The sequence below is a fragment of the Podarcis muralis genome, chromosome 9 (genome assembly GCF_964188315.1).
Source record: "Podarcis muralis chromosome 9, rPodMur119.hap1.1, whole genome shotgun sequence".
NCBI classification, from domain to species: Eukaryota; Metazoa; Chordata; class Lepidosauria; order Squamata; family Lacertidae; genus Podarcis; species Podarcis muralis.
The window spans coordinates 19,575,493-19,595,854 of NC_135663.1; the positions used below are offsets into that span (position 1 = coordinate 19,575,493).

Sequence of the window (20,362 nt, forward strand, 5' to 3'; positions counted from 1 at the left end):
CCCACCCTTCATGGCTGCCAAAACCTGCCACTTGAAGTGGCTGTCTCACTTTGGCTCATGTTTATAGAGCATGCAAGCGATTCACTCTCTCTGAAGTGCTCCTGCTGAAAGTCAAATTCGAGAGGGGTAGCCCTGTTAAGTCTGTTTCAACAGATCAAACACAGAGAGACGGAGAAAGAAGGTGATGGGCAGAGAGCCAGCCTTGTGGCACCTTATAGGCTTCTGCCACAAGAAACCTGCCAGTTATTAAGGTGCCACAAAACTAGGCAGGCGACGTCTCCTAGCGAAGTCAAAGAAAATGTGTTGGACCTAGAGGAGTACCTCTGGCTGTGATCAGTTCAGCTGAGGGTGTGTGTGGGATTTCAAATGGTTTTCTGCAGTGCTGTTTTTCTAGAAAAAGAGGTGCCGGAACTCACCATGAACTGCGGTTCTCTTGTAATGGCAAAGACACCTAGCTGCATAGCAACACACGCTCAGAGAGAAGCCGGGACACATGAAGCGAAAGCCCCGGGTGCTACTGGCAAGGCCGGCAACAACCCTTTCCTTCCTCCTTCCCCAGATATGCCGAGGGGAGGCGAGGGCACGGGGGACATGCTCTGCCTGGCATCCTGACCCTACTCTCCTAAACTGCGAAGTACAGGCGCCTGCGTAGCAGAACAGCTTCACTCCGGGCTGCTTCCAACACTCCCTTCGCCACTCGCGTTTCCAACGCCTCACCCGAGAAAGCGAAGCGATCGAGCTCGTCCCTCGCTCACCTATATGTCTACACACACACTTTCCAGCTCCAACTAGAGGAGATCGCGGGTCTCCCCCCCCCCCCCCCAGTCCTAGAGATCAAGCTGGATTAGGGGAGAGTCCCTTTCGCTCCCCATCTCCTGGCGAGGGGAAAGGGGGAGAGCCTCGTTTCGTAAGTTTCTCCCTTGCAGAAGCTGCGTGGATGGAGGAGGAAGAGGCGAAGGTGCGCGCGCGGGGGGGGGGGATGCCTGAAGACATCCATCCACACATCCATCTCTCTCTCTCAGGAGCCACCAGCCCCATGCGGCGCCTCGAAGGCGGCAGTTCTAAGGCTCGGGAGACGAGCCCCCTTTTGGATCCGTCGGCACTGAACGTCGAGTAAACACGCCCCAAAGGTGTCGGGGCCACTTGGGCAGAGGAAGGTAGAAGTAGCTATAGCGCTTAATGAGAGAGGTGCTGCTCCCCACCCCCGTCCCGAGCTGGACCTGCTGGTATCCATTAACCTGTGGAGAGGTGAGCGAGGAAAGCGCTCGCTCTCGCCTTTGCGGGCTTCTGCGGGGAAGGTGGACAGGCAGGCAGCGCCACTCAGTCCAGCCTGGGCAGGCCGGGAAAGAACTCTGAGGAGCCGAGAGAGAGAGGGAGGCAGGCAGGCGCCGCCTGGCCGAAGAAGGGCAGCCTTACCTTGCGCGGCGGAGCCGGGGCTGCTGGCGCTCAGGATGGCCAAGGCGGGCAGCACGAGCATTTGCAGTAAGTATCCCAGTCCCAGTCCGTAGCGGGCGGCGGCGGCGGCTTCCAGCCCTTTCGCCATGGCTGCTGCTGCTGCTGCTGGGGGAAGCAGCCAAACCCCAAAGCCGAAGTCCAGCTCGCCGGTGCCCCAAGCCCACCCTCCCGCCCCTACTTTCTCCGCGGTGATGGGCTGCTGCGTCGGCCACGGGCCCACCTGGAAGCGCCGCCGCCCTCGCGACTTTTCCTGAGGGCGAAGCGGAGCGGGAGCAGTTGGCGAAGTGGCCCGAGACTTCAGAGAGAGGCGCTGCCTCGCTTCGCCTCAGGAGAGGAAGCGCGCGCGGCGGCGGCGGCAGCAGCAGCGCCTTCAGGCAGGCGGCACACTTGGGCACAGAGGGGCGCGCGCGGGTCTGAGGTGGACGGAGAAGCAGCCACTCCGAAACGGGCTTCGCCCGCCAGCCTCGCCGACTCTCTTCCCTCAGCCGCCTTGACTTGGCCGGTAGACCCAGCTGGGGCTGCTCCTCAGGCAGGACGGGCGCCCTTTCGCCCCAAGCGCGAGCGGCAAGAGCGGGGTCCGGGCGGCGGGAGCTGCTGCTGCTGCTGCTGCTGCGAGGTGAGCAGGAATGGTCATTTCATAGTCTGGCCAAGAAGTCTGAGGGAGCTGGAGATGGCAGAGGCGGGAGGACGGGGGGAAGCGCCTCCGGCTCCGGCAGCATCCTTCTTCCCAACTCCGGCCGCGGGGACTCAACTGGAGGCGAGGCGAGGCAGCCCCGCAGAGGCACACGCCCCTGAGCGCGGCGCTGCCTGCGTGAAGGCGAAGCGAGAGCGAGAGAGCCGGCGCGCTTTTCCCCTCTGCCTCTCCCCCCCTCGAATGTGGTACACGAGCTGCGGAGCGGAGCCCTGGCGGAGGCACAACGCGCTCTAGCCAATGGAGCACCGCTTTCCCAGGGACACTTGCAAAACCGGAGCTGGACTCGCGGACGGGACTGGCTCCTCCCCCTGGCTGCTGCTGCTGACGCGCTTCCCTCAACTCGAGAGTAGTAAGACTGTTGAGGGGGGCAGCGATCCTGAACGCAAATATGGCATGTGTTGCAATCCTATACACACCACTGGGAGTAAGTCTCCTTCGCTCATTGGGGTTTACTCTTAAGTAGGCAGGTATAGGCAGGTTGGACACTTACTTGAGACCAGACGTGGGTAACAAGGATAGATGTTGATATTGTGCCTTTAAAAGCCTGCATGCTGTGATTAGGGGGGGATGAGAGTAATAAGGGAAAGGAATCTCACCACACCCAGAGAACAGATTTCAGCAAAGATTCTCACCGCTGATGCTGAATGGTGACCACACCCAGAAAACAGCGGAGCTTCTCATCTAAGTGGCTGTAAATCCCACTATGAAATCCTAATGAATTTAGAGGGATTTGTTTCTGAGTAAACATGCTTGGAAATGTGCGGCTGTGTGAGTAAACAGTAGGAATATGTTCATGAGACTGGATTCATGAGGGATACAGCCACCTCTGGGATCTTGCCTTTGTGGTGTCAGGAGTCCTCTAACAGCTGTAAAACAAGAGCAGCAGTTTTCTATACTACCTAAGTTAGGTCTCTTTGGAATGAGATAATTCTAGACCTTTGCCACAAACTGCAAAGGAAGTAAAGTAGTGCTTTTGAACTGCTAGGTTGGCAGGAGCTGGGACAAACCACTGAGCCTCTTGGGGTTGCTGATTGGAAAGTTGGCGGTTCAAATCCCCATGATGGAGTGAGCTCCCGTTGCTCTGCCCCTGGAATGGTGCTGCCAGTCAGAGTATGCAATAATGAACTACATGGGCCAAGGATCTAATGTGGTCTATGGCAGGTAGCTTCATGTTTTAAAGCCAAAGAGAGAGAGAGAGAGAGAAAGCAAGCTGCTGCCCTTCCTATGGAGACAAGCTGCAGCTTGGTTCTCTCCAGATTTTATATGTGTATTTTATTTGTAATATTTATGTTCCACATTTTACAAGAAAATCCACCCAGCTGCTATCTGCTAGAAAGAGGCAGATTTTAACCCTTTACCTTCATCTAGTTCCATAGAATAATAAAATGTAGAGTTGGGAGGAACCATGAGGATCATCTAGTCCAACCACTTGCAATGCAGGAACCTTTTGCCCAATGTGGGGCTTGAACCCACAACCCTTAAGGTTAAGAGTCGCATGCTCTACCGACTTGCACTTCTTTGCCTGTAGTGGATGCAACAGGACACTTGTGCCACAATCCTATATTATTTATTATTGTTGTTATTTAAGTGTGGGGTGACTCTGGAGCCTGTGCATGGTTGTTATTTAAGTCAGATCACCTTCTTGGGAACTCATTGCCTGGCCCTGTGCTTGTGGCAGGGATAACATCACGACAGTAGGGCAATGGGGCATTTGTATAAGGCTGCAGCGATGTGAGTACCATCCCTGGGGAAGAGCATTGTGAAGACCTGGCAACACACCAGAAGACACCAAGCATTGCCAGGCTTGAACCTATAGGCTGTAGTGAGGCTCTTTGGTCTGGAGAAGGCTAATTTACACTCATTTCCTTTGGAATATAAAGAACTACTGCGTCAATAAAGTGGTTGACCAAAGGGGAGAACAAGAAACCTGAAAATGTTGTAAATAATGTTCCAAGGGGCTTCCAATGAAATACCCTGAAGTGATTGACAATGAAAGCATCTATTTATCATTCATCCATCCATTGATTGATTGATTGATTGATTGATCATTCTCCATTATAGATACTAATTAGGACAGGGGTCAGCAAACTTTTTCAGCAGGGGGCTGGTCCACTGTCCCTCATACCTGGGGGGGGGGCAGACTATATTGCGGGGGGGGGGGGGAATGAACGAATTCCTTTGCCCCACAAATAACCCAGAGATGCATTTTAAATAAAAGGACACATTCTACTCATGTAAAAACACGCTGAATCCCGGACCTTCAACGGGCCAGATTTAGAAGGCGATTGGGACAGATCCGGCCCCCAGGCCTTAGTTTGCCTACCCATGAATTAGGATAAGAATCTCCCCTTTAAACGTATGCTGGAAAAGGAAGGTATTCAACAGACACCAGGGACAGCACCTGACTGATGTATTATGGACGAGAGACAAAGGGTAGGTGCAGGGGGCCTTCTCCTGCAGAGAGGAAGTGATTGGTTGGGATTATAAGGGACAGCATAATCCTTCAGTTCCAATATACCGGTATATTCTTCTCAGGATTTCTGCTTGGGGCAGTTGTACATTCTGCCTACTGAGTCAGGAAGAGCAAAACATTTATTTCTTGATTAGCTTTGTTGATCCTGTTGTCTGCCCAAAATACCTGCCTGTGATCCTTACAGCTGCTTTTAGGCCAGCTAATGTAAAAATGGATTACCTCAGTAATAATCAAAACCTGTCAACTATGCCTGCCTAGAGTGTTTGGTTTGCTTAGTGGACAAACAGAGCTAGAGGGGTTAAGATGCTTGCAAACAATTGTCAAAAGCCTATTATGTGGGTCACTGCATTGTGCTGTAATGCACAACTTCTTGTTCTGTACCTGTAGATGCTGCTGTGGCTTTAACCAATAAAAGCAAAATAAACTTGGCTAAACACGGCCTGATTTGACTTGGCAGCCTTGTTTGTGATGATTTTTTTTTGTAAAATCCAGAGTCCATTCCAAGAGAATATGCATCTCCTAGGGAGCAAAACATTGAGCAGGTTCTCAAGAATACATTTTTGTTCTGAGTGGGCTCTGGTGACCTGCAAAGTTAGGCACATCGCGACTGCGTGTGCATTACCAGCTGAAAATGCAGCTAATCTGTTGTTTTTCTCAGATGGGATCTAAGCTTGTTTAGGAGGGGAAACATAGTGTTCCCTAATAAATTACAGGATAGATTTAGGATAGATTGTTGCTAAGGCTGTGATGGGTACAGAGTAAAAGGAGTGTGTACACAGCCTATGTGTAGGGCAGAAGCTTGTATCCTGTTTTTGTGTTTTTGAGATGAAAGACCTCCAGATTCTTGGACTACCCAATGCATGGCATTCCTCCTTTCACCATCAGTCAGCCCCCTGTTCGTTGCTCTCTATTTTCAATAGTCTGGGAGTCATGACCAGATGGCAGTATTGGTAGCAATTTTTAGACCCAGACAGTTTAAGGACTTGTTCCTAAGTCATGCATGAGGAGCGGACGGTTCCCCCCATCATTTTGCAGTTTACCAACCACGTAGACACTCCCCAATAACTTCCTGTTCCTTCAGTTACCATGCAGTTCTTAGAGGTAACATCTGGAAGAAAGCCCTTTGTGATTCCAGCTATACTGTAATTGTAGCAATAGGGAAATGAAAAAAGGATCTTTGCTGCAAAGCTAACATTTGAATACGGAATGAGAAATGAATCTGGAATGGATGTGCAAATCTTTGTTTGTTGTGGAAGACAAAGTATTCCAAAGGAGTCAGAGGCTGACCCACTGAACAAATTCAGAAAGTAGTGGAGATGAACTGTGATGGCCAGATAGAGCATTAATACCCAAAAGATAAAGACACTGAAAACTTGGACTTTTCCCAGCCATTAGAGGATTTCACCTTCTTCACTGGGTGCTTGTCTCCAAACACATCCATGTCCAAATACACCCTTTCCCCTTCTTTGCTCATGAAATAGGATGTTCCTTGATTTGTTTTTATTTTCCCCATATGCAAAAGAGTTCCAATTATGACAAACTTGGCTTTCTGAATGAACATGTATTTTTTTGTTTTACTAAATATAGTCAAATTGCTTGTCTGGAAAGTGTCCTTGAACTTTGATCTTACCTCTTGCTTGCTTAGATAGAGTGGGGTTTGTACAAAAACTAACATACACATTAGTTATTCCAGGAGCAAAACTAGGCTTTATTTCAACCTAGGTCAAAGAACCAGTTTGGCACCCACACTCACACGTGTGTGTACACACACCCACACACACCCATACAGGCTGAGAGCCTCAATGGTGCTCCTTTGGAGGCTTCAGCCAGGGCAAAAAACCTGGCTACGGCTCTAGTTATTCTGTCCATTTTTTATTCTAGCCCCACGAAGGCTGCCCAGAAGGGAATGTGGACCTCAAACTGAAAATGTTTACTCACCCCTGCACCAGATTCAGTGTAGGAAGCCTCTTGTTTTCCTCTGTTGAGGGCCACGTTCTCTCATGGTTGGTCTGCTAGGAGTTCCATGCCAGTTCCATGAGTGGGGCTGAAGTCATTAGGAGGAAGAGCCAGAGCAAAACGTCTGTGGAGTCACCCTATCTTCCTCATTCTGTCTCTTTCTCTTCCTCCTCCTGGCCCAGCTGCAGTGCTGGGAAACAAATCACTCTTGCCAGAGATCTGACCTAATAGTTGGCAGATGCCCTTTCAAATTAGACTGAGGACTGCATGTGGTCCTAGGACCACAAGCTGCCCACCCCCTCAATGCTAGGCATTACCAGAGAAATGTAGGGAAGGTGATATGAGTTAGCAGGGGCCACAAATCCTCCCAAACATCTATTTAGGCCCTTAAGCTGGTTCTTAAAAGACTTATGCAATGGGAAAGCAGTTGGCTGTAGATACTTTTGTGTTCCTTTGCTGCATACAGTTTTCTGCAATTAACTGATCTCCTAAATGCACACCGTTTATGTAGTTCCCCACCACCATTTACAGAAGTGTAGAATAAAGCACTAGCCCTCTGCTCCCAATAATGTGCTGTTTTAATGTGCATGTGCAATATTACCACTTGTGGAATGCTTTCCCCTGGTGGCCTCGTTAACATCCTTTTGGTGCCAGGTAAAAATGTACATCTTCTCCCATCTAATCTGACAGGTTATGATGATTTTGCCATTTATTGATGGTATGTCTTTTGCTGCTGAAGTTTCTGCTGCTGTTCTACAGGGTCTGTTTTATAGATTATCATAAAAGCCATACAGTAACATATTGCTCTTTTTCTGATGTTATGTTACACTTTAAATTTTGCAAGTTGCTTGCAGATGCCTTATGTGGCAAGTGACTTATAAATCGAAACAGTAATAACAAGTTAATATATAAAGAAAAAACAAAGCACTCTACTTCTTCCAATGAGATTATCCCATATAAATCCCGATGGGAGTCCTCCTTTCTAGAATCCAAGTAGCTGAGAGTTACATTATGTGCCATCAAATAGCGAGAGAAAGGAATGGAAACAACTTTGTGCTACTATGTATGAATTGATTATTTTTTATATAATTGCTAAAGGCACCAAATGGAAACAAGTTTTTTTCAATACAACCACGTGCCTTGGTTGGTATCTTGCAACCAAACTAGACTCTGGAGAGCAAGCAATGGTTACAGGCAAGCAGGGGTGCCAACTGGAATAAAATATGGGTGGGGGGCAGGTAACCACCACCCCACATAACTGATCACAAGACGCAGCACTATTTGAATGGAAATGCCCATCAACTTTGTGGAGGCCCAGCCCCCTCAATTATTTTAGGGGGGGGGCTCGGTTCCTAGGAGTTGGCTCCTATGCAGGCAAGAATGTGCTGGACCTGGACAAATTACAAGTATCTGCAAAGATTTGATCAGTTGCATGGGCGTAGCCAGGATTTTTTGGGGGGAGGGGGGGCAAAAACCGACGTGATTAAGTATTTCTATTGTTTTACTTGATCTTGGGGGGGGGGAGCTGCCCCCTTGGCTATGCCCATGATAACCTGCCTATTCCTACTATAGATCACTTTTAAACTAGCATGCAACGTCGGATGGCAAAGTGACAATGAACCGACTTTGCCTACTGCCTAGTGGAGTTGAAAAAGCTCCTTATTTTTTCAACCTCCAGAATGGTTCTGTAATGTGACAGTGCTTTGTATATATTTTTCCACCGATTTAGTTTAAATGCTGTGCACCGATATCATCATTCATACACACGTCTCCATCCCTCTGTATTTTCAAGCAACTCTGCCTACGAAGTATTATAGAAACGGAGAGGGGTGATGTAGGACTGGGGGAATCCTGATTCTTAGCCGAGCCCTCGTTCTACCCAACGGCTTGCAATGCGCCCCCCCCCTCGCCTTCTCTAACCTGGCTTGTCCAAAGTTTAAGCCCCACTGGGTTCTCTGGGATGTACTCCCAGATAAATGCGCACAGCCTTCGCGAAACTCCCGAGCAAATCGGACGAGGCTGCTTTTGAGCTGCGCAATCGGAGCCCTGTTCCAAATTCGCTTCTCTCCCTCGTCGTGCCCTGCCGATGAAAGTCGATCCAGGCTCCCTCGCCCACTAGCACCGCCAGGGTCGAGAAACCTCAAATCGCGGAGGGTCAGGATGCTTTGAGATTTCTCTCCCCCGCAAGGCGCACAACCACTTGGCCACAGAAGCCCCGGATTCTCGCGCGTCGATCCCGCCTTAAATGCCTCCGCACGAGAGGCTTCCGCGCAGGCAGAGCAGCCCAGAGTGTGCCGGTGCGCCTGTCGGATAGATCGGAAGCAGGGCGCGAGAGCACGCCCGGTCCTCCCGTCCCTCGGCCTCTTGATCAAACGCAGGAGCCGAGGGCGAAGCCTCGGCAAAGGAACGCTGTGCCCAACGCCCGTACAGCCGAAGTAGTTTCGCGTTCCCGCAAGACACCAGCAAAACCCGAGCTGGATTCCTTGATCGGAATGGCGTCGCCATGTCCTGCAGTAGAAGCACGGCGAAAGAAGGTCGGCTCAGTTTGGGGGTCTCCCCCCTTTCCCAATAGGCTTCAGAGTGTGCTTGGTGTTCTTCGAGTGACGACAACAGCAGAGGGCAAGGATGGTAAAGGGAACCGAGAGCGGGGAAGGCGAATCACCTTGCCTTTGCCGGGAAAGAGGCTCCTGCGGAGCAGACTTACCCGAAGGGCAAAAAAGAAGACTGCTGGGAAGTTTCCCGAGCCTTTCACACAGGTGTAGTGAGTCTTTAGCCTTCCAGGTGCTGCTGAACTTAAACTCCCATCAGCCCCAGCAGACAAGGCCAATACTCAGGGATGATGGGTGTTGTAGTTTAGCACCATCTAGAGAGTCAAAGGTTTCCCACACCTGCGTTTAACAGCTCCTTCGCAATTGGAAATCCAACACGTGCTGCTCTGCCTAGCAAGGGAAAATATTGTGCTATTTGTTACATTATTTGCAGCTGCAGTTTTGCTGCTGCATCAGAGGTAGGGAACCTCAGATCGAGGGGATCAATGTGGCCCTCTAATCCTCTTTATCTAGCTCTCAGGAATCTCTGCATTCCATGCCATCTACACATAATCTCTCCTTTAGTCTTGCTTTGCACCTTCCATGAGTGATTTTGCCTGGCTGGAATGTGCCCCTGAACTCTGGGGACACCTCTTTCTTCTCCGGGTGGAGGCTCAATACGGGTGTGAGACAGCTGTGCATAGAAACTAGCCTACTATGTGAAGGTAAAAATTATCCTTGTTGCTCTGTTCACTTTTGCCTTTGGCCCCACTCACCACTGGTCTATGGCCCATGGGAGATTGCCCAAAAGGGAAAGTGATCCTCACCTCCCCACTCCACTTGGCCATAAAATGTTCCCTCTCCTGTGGTATATGAAGTCCCGCCAGAAGAAAGAAGAGCTATTGTTGTGAAATCATTAAGATTTTGATGCCCAAATGTCACTTCAACCACTTATTCACTAGATGGCTGCCCTTAGGCAGTCAGGGATAATAATGCTAAGACACTTTGAAGGGTTTGAAGACTTATTACCATCATCACTATCATTATTGACTAACAGCAGTCTTCAGCTTCCATTTCTTAAGTAACCAAGATTTCACCACACACACAAAAGAGATACAGTTTGGGCAAACTCCAGGGAACCCCAAGCCTTGCTGAACCACAAAGCATCTTTAACTTCCCCTTAAGTGGGGAAGCTTCTCAAAACAGTCTCAAGACTGAACATGCTTGGTAGCTGTCTGATGCTTGGGTGACACTGAAAACCCACTGAAAAATGGGTTGGTGGTAGTGGTGGTGGAATGGCCTGGTCGGAATACTGACATTTTCCCCAACCAGAAGTCATTTTTGTATGTGTGTGTGGGGGGGGGAGGGAGTATGTTTGTTTTGCAAGAGTTCCAAATAAACTTTAATTGAGCCACTTAAATTTGTTGTGTGATTGAGTTCCACCCCAAAATAGTCTGGAAGTACCTTCAATCCATTCACACATCGTTAATCATTACTTTTTGAGGAAGAAAAATGGTACTTTAAGTGTTGTCAGGATTGCAGTTACCTCGCAGTAAGTGCCACTTAACTCAGTGGGTCTTACTTTTGAGGCTATATATATAAGATCAGGCTGAGCCTGTATGGAATAACCTAGGGCCTATCCAAATGGCCATTTGTTAAGGCTGGAACAGGTCTCTCTCATGACTCTGCAACTCAGTTTTATGCAGGGACATTTTCAAATATCCACTTAGGCATCCATGAAATCTACACAATCACATTCCACACAGCCAACACAATAGCTATCTATATCACATTTTCCAAGATACAGAGCTCTATGCTTTGGTCAGAAAATGTGATACACATAGAAAAGTATTGTGCAGGAAGATAAAGACTGATGACTTTGCATCAGCATGCATGCAATATTCATATGGATCTCTACTGGGAGATACAGTCCATCTTTTTGAGACAGGAGACTGGTAATTATGAGTATCATGATGCGTATACAATAGCCTAAACATAAAGTTCCTGGTAAAGACATAATAATGACATCATTAAAAAACATTATGCATTAATGCATAATATGTAACAAAAATCAAAATCACCATAAAAGCATAATGAAAACAGTGTTCAGAAAAATCAAAGGTGTATATCCTGTGTGTGGTACATTTTGTTATGCCTCATAATAATGAGAAATAGGTATGAGCACAGGTCAAATAGTTAACCTAACTTCCATTTTTGGAAGCCAGACATGTTCTTTGAGTTTAGATGTGTTCCATGTATGCCTTATTCCTCATAGTACTCTCAGTGTGTATTAATGACTTGTCCCAAAGTACAGTTGTCACCCATGGCTAAGCCTAAGGGCCTACCCTAAAATCTCAAAGCCACCTCACATCTAACTTTTTTCCCTTCAAGGGTGTAGGAAAATGTGTCACGCGTACCTGGGATTTTCCATTGTCCGTGGCTATTTACATGATGGGGTTCATAAATATACATTTCCCTCCCTGCTCCTCTCTACACTCAGATATAGGGAGAATGTTACGCATGAAGAGACTTCCCAAGGCCTAAGGTGAAAGTCTTGAGGAGACCCAAAGCCCAGTTTCACAGTATCCTGGAACAGATCTCTTTCCTGTCTGTCTCAATCAGGTCCAGAAGACTTTGTGAGCATTTGCTGCTTCAGGACCTCAAGTGAATAAATATGTATAAAGTCAACTAGAATGACACAAAGAGCATGGGCCAGATGGGCCAGATGGCTTCGGGCAGAATATGACTCGATCTGACATAGGGTATTTCCTTAGGGCCTCGGTAAGCCATTTTCCATCTTTGAAGTTTGTCTCTCTGCGTGTGATAATAGGTACTAGACAGAGGATGAGCAAGGTCTGAGTAATGTGTAGTGGGATCCAGCAAGTTGTCAGTGCTCCGCTGGATGCTAATGCTGATAACAGGAATCATTGACCAAATAGCTTGTCCTCTCAGGAGAAACACTGTGTGAATCATTATTAGCAAGGGAACACACAAGCATTTATTCTGCTTATACTGGGGAGTTCAAGCAGCTGACGTTAAGTTTCTAACTTGTATTGCTTATGAAAGATCTTAATGCTGAAGTGGAGAAGGATGACGTATTTGGTACAGTGTCGTCCAGTTCTTCTTTCGTAGAGCACCTGTGTGGTGTAGTGGTTAGAGTGTCATCCTAGGACTTGAGAGACTGGGGTTCAAACCCCTACCCAGCTATGAAACTCACTGGATGGGACAGTCACTATCTCTCAGGTGGTTGTGAGGATGAAAATGAAAGGAGGTCCATGGATGCTGCTGTGAGCCCCTCAGAGGAATATAATGCAGTAATGAATAATGCAGTGTAAATAAACTTAAAAGGAGAATACTATTGAGATTCCCTCTGTTTCTCCTGCACCACCTCTGCTGGATATGTCACCCTACATAACACGTATGATTTACTGTTTTCATTTCACTGGGAGGCTATTAAAAGTGACTGACCCACAAGAAGGGGAGAAGGACCTTCTCTTTGGCTCCTTACTTCTATCATTTAGGGCTTAGAGCACTGTCTTACTAATGTTATCTCACGCCGTAAAACAAAAAAATGCAGGAAATGCAAATCAGAGGATTAGAAACCTGGGTACCTTGTGCATTTCTCTTAATCAGAGACAGGTCAGGAAGATTCACATTTGACTTGAGATCATGGTTGGCCTTATAGTGAATTAGCTTTGATGAAGACTTGGGAGTCTGAGAAGGGCAGCATATGGTGGGTTATCTGATGTATTATTTTTGCATTTTTACTGTCAGGGTACTTGAAGAGGTACTTGAAGGTTTTTCTGCTTCAGGTACCAAAGTAACCTGGCTAGCTTTGGATACTATGGACCAGGCTTCCTCAGACTCTGCCCTCCAGATGTTTTTGGCCTACAACTCCCATAACCCCTAGCTAGCAGGACCAGTGATCAGGGATGATGGGAACTGTAGTCTCAAAACATCCGGAGGGCCGAGTTTGAGGAAGCCTGCCATTACTAGAGGGAAGGGTGCTATTTGCTCCCTTGCCTCAAGCACCAAAATGTCTTGGCTAGGAAGCTGCTCATGGGACCCATGGTTCTGTACAGTTTCCAAAACATCCTAGCTGTATCTGCTACATTTAAGGCATGGTCAGGCATTTGTCTGAACGATACCTCTGTATCTCTGGACAGGGATTGGGACACACTCACAAACTCAGCTACTTAACATCCAACAGGGAGATAAAATTTGTTTAGCCTTTTAAAAAACAATGTTCATGGAAATCTACTTTCATGGGGAACTGCAAAATTCAGATATTAAGAAATAATTTTTAAGAAAATAATTTATTTTATTTTAAATATGTACAGCTTTTCATTATCAAATTCCACAGTAGTTTACAAGATACAGTACATTAAACAGTATGTATATAACTAGCAAGAACTCAGAGAGCGAAAACAGCAAACCACAGCAGAACAATATAAAGCAATATTACTAAAAGCTAGGTATTTGAACCAGCAAGAGTTGTTGAAAAAGGTATGGCTGTAACAGATCCAAAAGACAGCTAAGGGAGTCCATAGACTGGGTGCCATAACAGGGAAGGTGCTCCCCCACTTGTGCAAGATGTATACTGACTACCAGTTAGTTTCTAGGCTTAATTCAAACTGCTGGTTTTGACCTATTAAGCCCTAAAGGGCCCAGTACCACAATACCTCAAGGACCGCCTCTCCCCAAATAAACTGTCTTGGACTCTGTGATCATCATTTGAGGTCTTTTTTCATGTGCCTCCTTCATAAGAGGTCTGGAGGGTGGCAACATGAGAACAGGCCTTTTCTGTGGTTGCTCCTTGTTTGTGGAGTGCTCTTCCCTGGGAGGTCCACCTGGTGCCTTCATTATACAGTGGTACCTCTAGTTGCGTTCACCTCTGGTTACGTATCCTTTGGGATACATACACGGCAAACCCAGAAGTATTTTTCCGGGTTTCGCCACGCGCACATGCGCAGAAGTGGCACCTCCAGTTGCGAATTCCTCGGGATGCGGCCAGAGCTCCAGAATGGATCCCATTCGCAACTGGAGGTACCACTGTATATTTTCAGGCAGCAAGCAAAAATGTTCTTCTATAACCAGGCCTTGGGCTGTTTAAATAATCAATGGCCTTTTAAACGTGTTTATGGGAGCAGCATCGTTGGTTTTTTGTTTGTTTGTTGCTATGCTGTTATGTATTTTGCGTTTGCATTTTGCATTTTGCTCTGTGAACTCAAACCCTCCAACATTTCTCCAATGAAAATTGGGACATCCTAAGGAAAAGTGGGACATTCTGGGATCAAATCAGAAACTTCTGATGTAGCTTCTCTAAATCAGGGATGTCACTGGAAAATAGGGGCACTTGGAGGGTCTGTGGATGCAGGGCAGTGTGTGTGTGTGTGTGTGTGTGTGTGTGTGTGTATGTGTGTATCAATGTTGGATGGAGCAACAGGTGGGTCTGATCTGTAGATCTCAGTGAATGGGAAAATTCCATGTGCAAAGGAAAGCATATGGAATTATCATGGCTCATTCTTGGGGCAATTTCCTCTCACCCTCAGATTCTTCCTTCAAGTCCATTGCCTTGTCTGCTGAAAAGAGGAAATTGGATACTAAAATTGTGATACTGCTGTGTTGGCTCAACCTCAGTTGGGACATTGGCTCATATGGGTTCTTTAAGTGTCTTGCAGGCGAAGGCTGAATCATATGCACATCTTCTGCGGGAAGTCCCACTGGAAATATTGGGACTTACTTCTGTGTTTAAGCATGCAGGGAAAGACCTACAATGTAGACCCCTGTGGTTAATTGAAGGAAAGACACTATTTACATACAAATTATAACGAAATCATGAACTGGGCATTAAAATAAGTCAGCAGTCCCACTTCTGTTTACTGGGAACTTTTATCCATAAAAACCAATCGGACTTACATCCAATAAAATATGCACAGAATGGGAGCTTTAATGTGAACTTAATTGATACTCTTCATTCAGAAAATAAACACAGGACAAAGCTTGCCCCCTAATTCATTTTGCCCTTTCTGCCCATCCCCCACCATTCCCCCCACAACTGGTGCTACAATTACTCGGTGGAAACTTGGAAATCTACAACTTTCCTGGGATTTAGAAGGTACGATCAATCTTTCCTAATAACCTTTGGTTGGTTTTCTGACTAGTTCTCTTTTATTATGTTTTATTGCATTGGTATTTGTATCTAGTATTCTGTTTTATAGTGCTTTTATTATTTGGCTACACGTTTGAACTTCAGAAAAGCAGTTTATAAATCTCTTATATCAATAAATAATAATTCACTGGGAATTAAGTCTGAGTAAACACACTTAGGATTGAGTTCTAAGTCAGCCAAAAACATTTTCTCCATTTTTATTGCCAGGTTTATGGAACCCAAGTTCTCAAGAACATCAAACCGTATATCATCATTTCTTATGAAAATATGCATCAGTGGCCTATATGCTTCCATCTCTTACCACCACCTGGACATTCTAGGCTGACTTGGTCAACATTTTAATGGTATGTGGATATATTTCATAGAAGCATAGAATTATAGAGTTGGAAGGGACCCAATCTAGTCCAACCCCCTGCAATGCAGGAATCTCAGCTAAAGCATCCATGACAGATGGCCATTCATATATACAAAATTATTGTCCCCTCAATTATAGTCTTCTTTCAACAGAAATACTTCTAGGATCAGTGTGGGGATATATTTTGTTATTGTTGAAAATTTTTATATTTCTATGGCACCTTTTAGGATGAAAGCTCTTTCAAGGTGGGTTACATCCAAAAACACACACATGAAACTACACAATCACATTCCAATAAAATACAGTTTTCTAAAAAGCACATTAAAAACATTTCACAATCCAGAAACACAGTCAAATAAACCTAGATTAAACAATTTAAGAGATTTAACACTTAGTACCAATACAAACCAATAAATCTCTGCATCTCAACTAAAAGCAGCTTGAAATAAATAGGTTTTCAAGCTCTCTCTCTTTTTTTGAAAGTCAGTAATGATGGAACCACATGTGTATATCTCATGGGAAGGAGTTCCATATAAGTGGGACCACCACTGAAAAGGCTTTGATCCTGAATACATTTACATGCCTTTTTTGTGTCTTTTGAGTTTCACAAATGGTTGGATAAAAGATACTGTCTTTGCAATATAGCTGTCATGCAGGTATTTGATTGTCCAGGTTTGCACAGGGCTTTTGCAATTTGTGGCTCCCTCCCTGACCCAACTCTGTTACTTGAACTAATAAAGAAACATGGTTAAGGCATTTCTCATGTTGGATGGGATCCTATGCTGCACGAGCTTCCAGCCAATGAAAACTAGATGTGGATTTCTGACTCCACTGAAGTCCAAATGCTGCAATCCTTCACACAGTTAACCTGTCGTCAATCAGCCTGAACTGGATTTTTATCAGCAGAACGTTTGCAGGATAGAAACCAGTAACATTAACCTCAGTGGAATCAGGACTTTGTTCTCCAGTATGACTTAGGAAATATCACCCTGCAAGGGTAATAATGTTATGAGCCTTACTGGCTTTTGTGAGCCCATTCCTCTATCTGTCCCTCATCTATTGCAATATGGTTGATTTTTGCCTTCACTATAATGTAAAAGAGAAATGGGTGGGTGTGGGGGAAAATGAACTGAATATCGTTGGATAATTTCTGTGCATTACGAAAACTTTGCAAGATCCTTCTTTTTCATTTAGGGTTGGTATCTTTTCCCTGTTGGGGAAAATATTAGTTCCCCCCAGTGTTTGCACAGGGTGAGCATAACATCAGCTTTTCCTGGTGGAGAACTTTGAATTTATAGCACTTTTCTAACCCCTTTGAGAAAGTCCACTTGTAAGAAACATCACACATGACGTTTCCAGAACTATAGTTCTCAGGAACGCTTCATTTTCTGAGCAGTTAAACAACGTCCACGTCTAATTGTGTATGATGCACAAGAAAGCAGTTCTGATTTCAGACAGTAGAGGGCACACTGCCTGGTCATTCTGGTAGGTTCCTAGAACGAGACTCCAAACTTTCTCCAGCATTTTCCTCAAGCCTTCAGCCCTACTGTGAAAAATCCTTTCTATTCTCACAGCTAAGCATTTTGGCTTTTTGATGATTATCAGATTTGCTCTAGTTAAATATCTCAATCTAGATCACTACTTCTAAGACTCCAACTTGATGAATACTTTGAAAAAGTAATTATTTCTTAGTGAGCAGTACAAACAGCACAGCTTGTGCTCTCTCTCTCTTTCTCTCTCTCTCTCTCTCTCTCTCTCTCTCTCTCTGATTATGTGGACACATCTCTGTCCTGTTACATAGGGGAAGGGCTGTAGCTCTGTGATAGTGTGTGTACTTTGCACACACAGGATCCTAGGCTCAATTCCTGGCATCTGCAGGTAGGTCTGGGAATCTCCCCTAAAACCCTTGGAGAGCTACTGAGCTAGATGAGCCAATGGTCTCACTTGGTATAAGGTTGTTTACCTCCTAGGTCAGGGGTCTGCAACCTTTAAGACAAAAAGATCCACTTGGACCCGTTTCCGAAGAAAAAAAAACTGGGAGCCACAAAACCGGGAAGGTGACGTCGGGACAGTGCGTGACTAACGCACACACCGCCCCCATGTGACGTCACAGCCAGTACAGCGCCCGCCACAGTGGGGAGTGTCGGGGCGCACAATGCGCCTCCTCCCATCGCTAGTATCCGCCCCGGAGCTGCGGCAAAGGTGTAAAAGAGCCACATGCGGCTCCGGAGCCGCGGGTTGCAGACCCCTGTCCTAGGTTGTTTACATGCAAGTGGTGGAGCATAGTGAATCTGTATGGGGTTGGAACTGACATTCCTAGTGAAAGATGCATTCATATCTAATCGTACAATAGTGTGCTGCTAAATTTGCAGCCTGCAAAAATGAAATAGCACATCAAAGGAGTTGTTGGATAATCTGACGGTACTTTTTTAAAAAAGATCTGTGATGGCTTATTCATATGGAAGCCATTTCCTGGTGTGGAGGCTAATGGCAGGTACACACACAAACAGAGGGTGCTGCATATACATGTAATAAAGACATAAAGATGTAAGTCAGGTACAGGGTTATCCAAATGGTTATATACTCCTAACATTTCAGCAGGGCCTAGGTAACTGAAATTTGACTTCTTCTTTTTTTTGAAGTGAAAAACTGACATTAGATCCTCTCTTCCCAGGAGGGTGAAGGCTGAAATTTTGTACACACCCAGTTTTTTTTTAATTCACAACACTCCATAAATATTGGGTGATATGATATGTCCCCCCAAGGGATGCGGGTGGCGCTGTGGGTAAAAGCCTCAGTGCGTAGGGCTTGCCGATCAAAAGGTCGGCTGTTCGAATCCCCGCGGCGGGGTGCGCTCCCGTCTTTCGGTCCCAGCGCCTGCCAACCTATCAGTTCGAAAGCACCCCCGGGTGCAAGTAGATAAATAGGGACCGCTTACTAGCGGGAAGGTAAACGGCGTTCCGTGTGCAGCTCTGGCTTGCCAGAGCAGCGATGTCACGCTGGCCACGTGACCCGGAAGTGTCTCCGGACAGCGCTGGCCCCCGGCCTCTTGAGTGAGATGGGTGCACAACCCTAGAGTCTGTCAAGACTGGCCCGTACGGGCAAGGGTACTTTTACCTTTATGATATGTCCCACAAAATAAGTAACACATTCCAATACTAGCTGGGAAGCTTATATTTAGTGCACATGTGTGGACTCTTTGGCACACATTAAGAGGGGGGGTAGAAATGAAAATGGGCATTTGTACATCTTTCTCCAAAAGAGTTAAGATCATTCCACATCACACACAGAGTAAGTTGACATTTAGCTCGTAAATACTCTATAGCTCCAAGATAAGCTGATTCCTAGGAATGTAAAATGTTTGGCTATAGAAGTTCCCTTTCACAGTTATGTAAATCAGATCCTAAAAACGTTTTCCCAAAAAACAATTAATTCCTAAGTTATGCTATCAGTAAAGACAAATTAATCTCTTTTGTAATCCCTGCTATACTGTTAACATATTTATGAAACAAAGATAGCAGAGAATGAAAACTAATGTGCCGACATCTCCCCCACTCCAACCACCCACAATATGCAACCCTGCATCTCCCTGCATACATTTAGGGGGGGGGGGGAGACTTAATGATGTGCCAAGTTGTGGGTTTTTTTTCCTTTTGGGAATCGGGGGGGGGGGATTAATACATATTTCCTTGAGAGTGCAAGTTAATTCCTTTTTATGCATTAATGACACTCTTATTCACTAACCCCTCAAATATGTTTATGTGCATTATAAAATGTGCATATCTAGAGCTGTATTGATATAAATTATGCTTTAATCAACGTGCTAAGAGCCTGTCTACTTGGGAAGAGAACATATATTTGCATATGAATCCTAAGTCTATTTATAACGTCAACCATCACTTATTTAGGGTAGCCACTCCTGAAACAGTTGAAAATCAAATGTATAGCAGTTGCAACACACTTTTGGTCTCAACCCAACTAGAAGGACTCTGGGCACAGAATCCCTCTTGATAATCCATGGTTTACATGGATTAAGAACATAAGATTAGGGATCATGTAGCAGAAAGGTCCATAGCTGGGGGTAAACCTGAAAATTTACATGCAAAGAGTTCCACATATAATCCCCAGCATTTTCAGAAAAAGCTGGGAAAGACTTTGCTTTGAGACTCTAGAGAGCTGATGTCATTCGGTACAGACAATACTAAGCTAGGTAAAAGGTAAAAAAAGGTAAGGTAAAGGACCCCTAGACGGTTAAGTGCAGTCAAAGGTGACTATGGGGTTGCGGTGCTCATCTCGCTTTCAGGCCAAGGGAGTCAGCATTTGTCCACAAGCAGCTTTCCGGGTCATGTGGCCAGCATGACTAAACTGCATCTGGTGCAACAGAACACTGTAACAGAAACCAGAGTGCACGAAAACACGGTTTACCTTCTTGCCACAGCGGTACCTAATTATCGACTTGCACAGGTGTGCTTTTGAACTGATAGGTTGGCAGGAGCTGGGACAGAGCAATGGGAGCTCATCCCGTTATGGGGATTCAAACTGCCGACCTTCTGATCGGCAAGCCCAAGAGGCTCAGTGGTTTAGACCACAGTTCTACCCACATCCCCACCGAGCTAGATATGGCAGCTTCCTCTGTTGCAATGTGAAGCCAGACATAAGCTATCCAACGTAGTCACCTCCCATCCCAATTTGGAGCACATGATGTACCACATTGTACCATTTAAGGGTA

At 46.0% G+C, this 20,362-nt stretch overlaps 1 protein-coding gene and 1 long non-coding RNA gene across 5 annotated transcripts in view; one reads left to right on the forward strand and one right to left on the reverse strand.

Annotated features, from left to right (window-relative positions):
• UNC5C (unc-5 netrin receptor C) overlaps positions 1 to 2,370 on the reverse strand; it is a 302,919-nt gene extending 300,549 nt beyond the window's left edge. For 2 of the 3 annotated variants that reach the window (XM_028743498.2, XM_028743497.2), the window contains exon 1: positions 1,417 to 2,370. In XM_028743498.2, the coding sequence (XP_028599331.2) occupies positions 1,417 to 1,543 (127 nt within the window). In that variant the 5' untranslated portion in view covers positions 1,544 to 2,370. The remainder of the gene's footprint in view (positions 1 to 1,416) is intronic. The other variant, XM_028743496.2, reaches the window with a different exon arrangement.
• LOC114603945 (uncharacterized) overlaps positions 1,363 to 20,362 on the forward strand; it is a 60,245-nt gene continuing 41,245 nt past the window's right edge. For both annotated transcript variants that reach the window (XR_013394141.1, XR_003708187.2), the window contains exons 1-2: positions 1,363 to 1,482; positions 15,486 to 15,622. This is a non-coding gene — a long non-coding RNA (uncharacterized LOC114603945). The remainder of the gene's footprint in view (positions 1,483 to 15,485; positions 15,623 to 20,362) is intronic.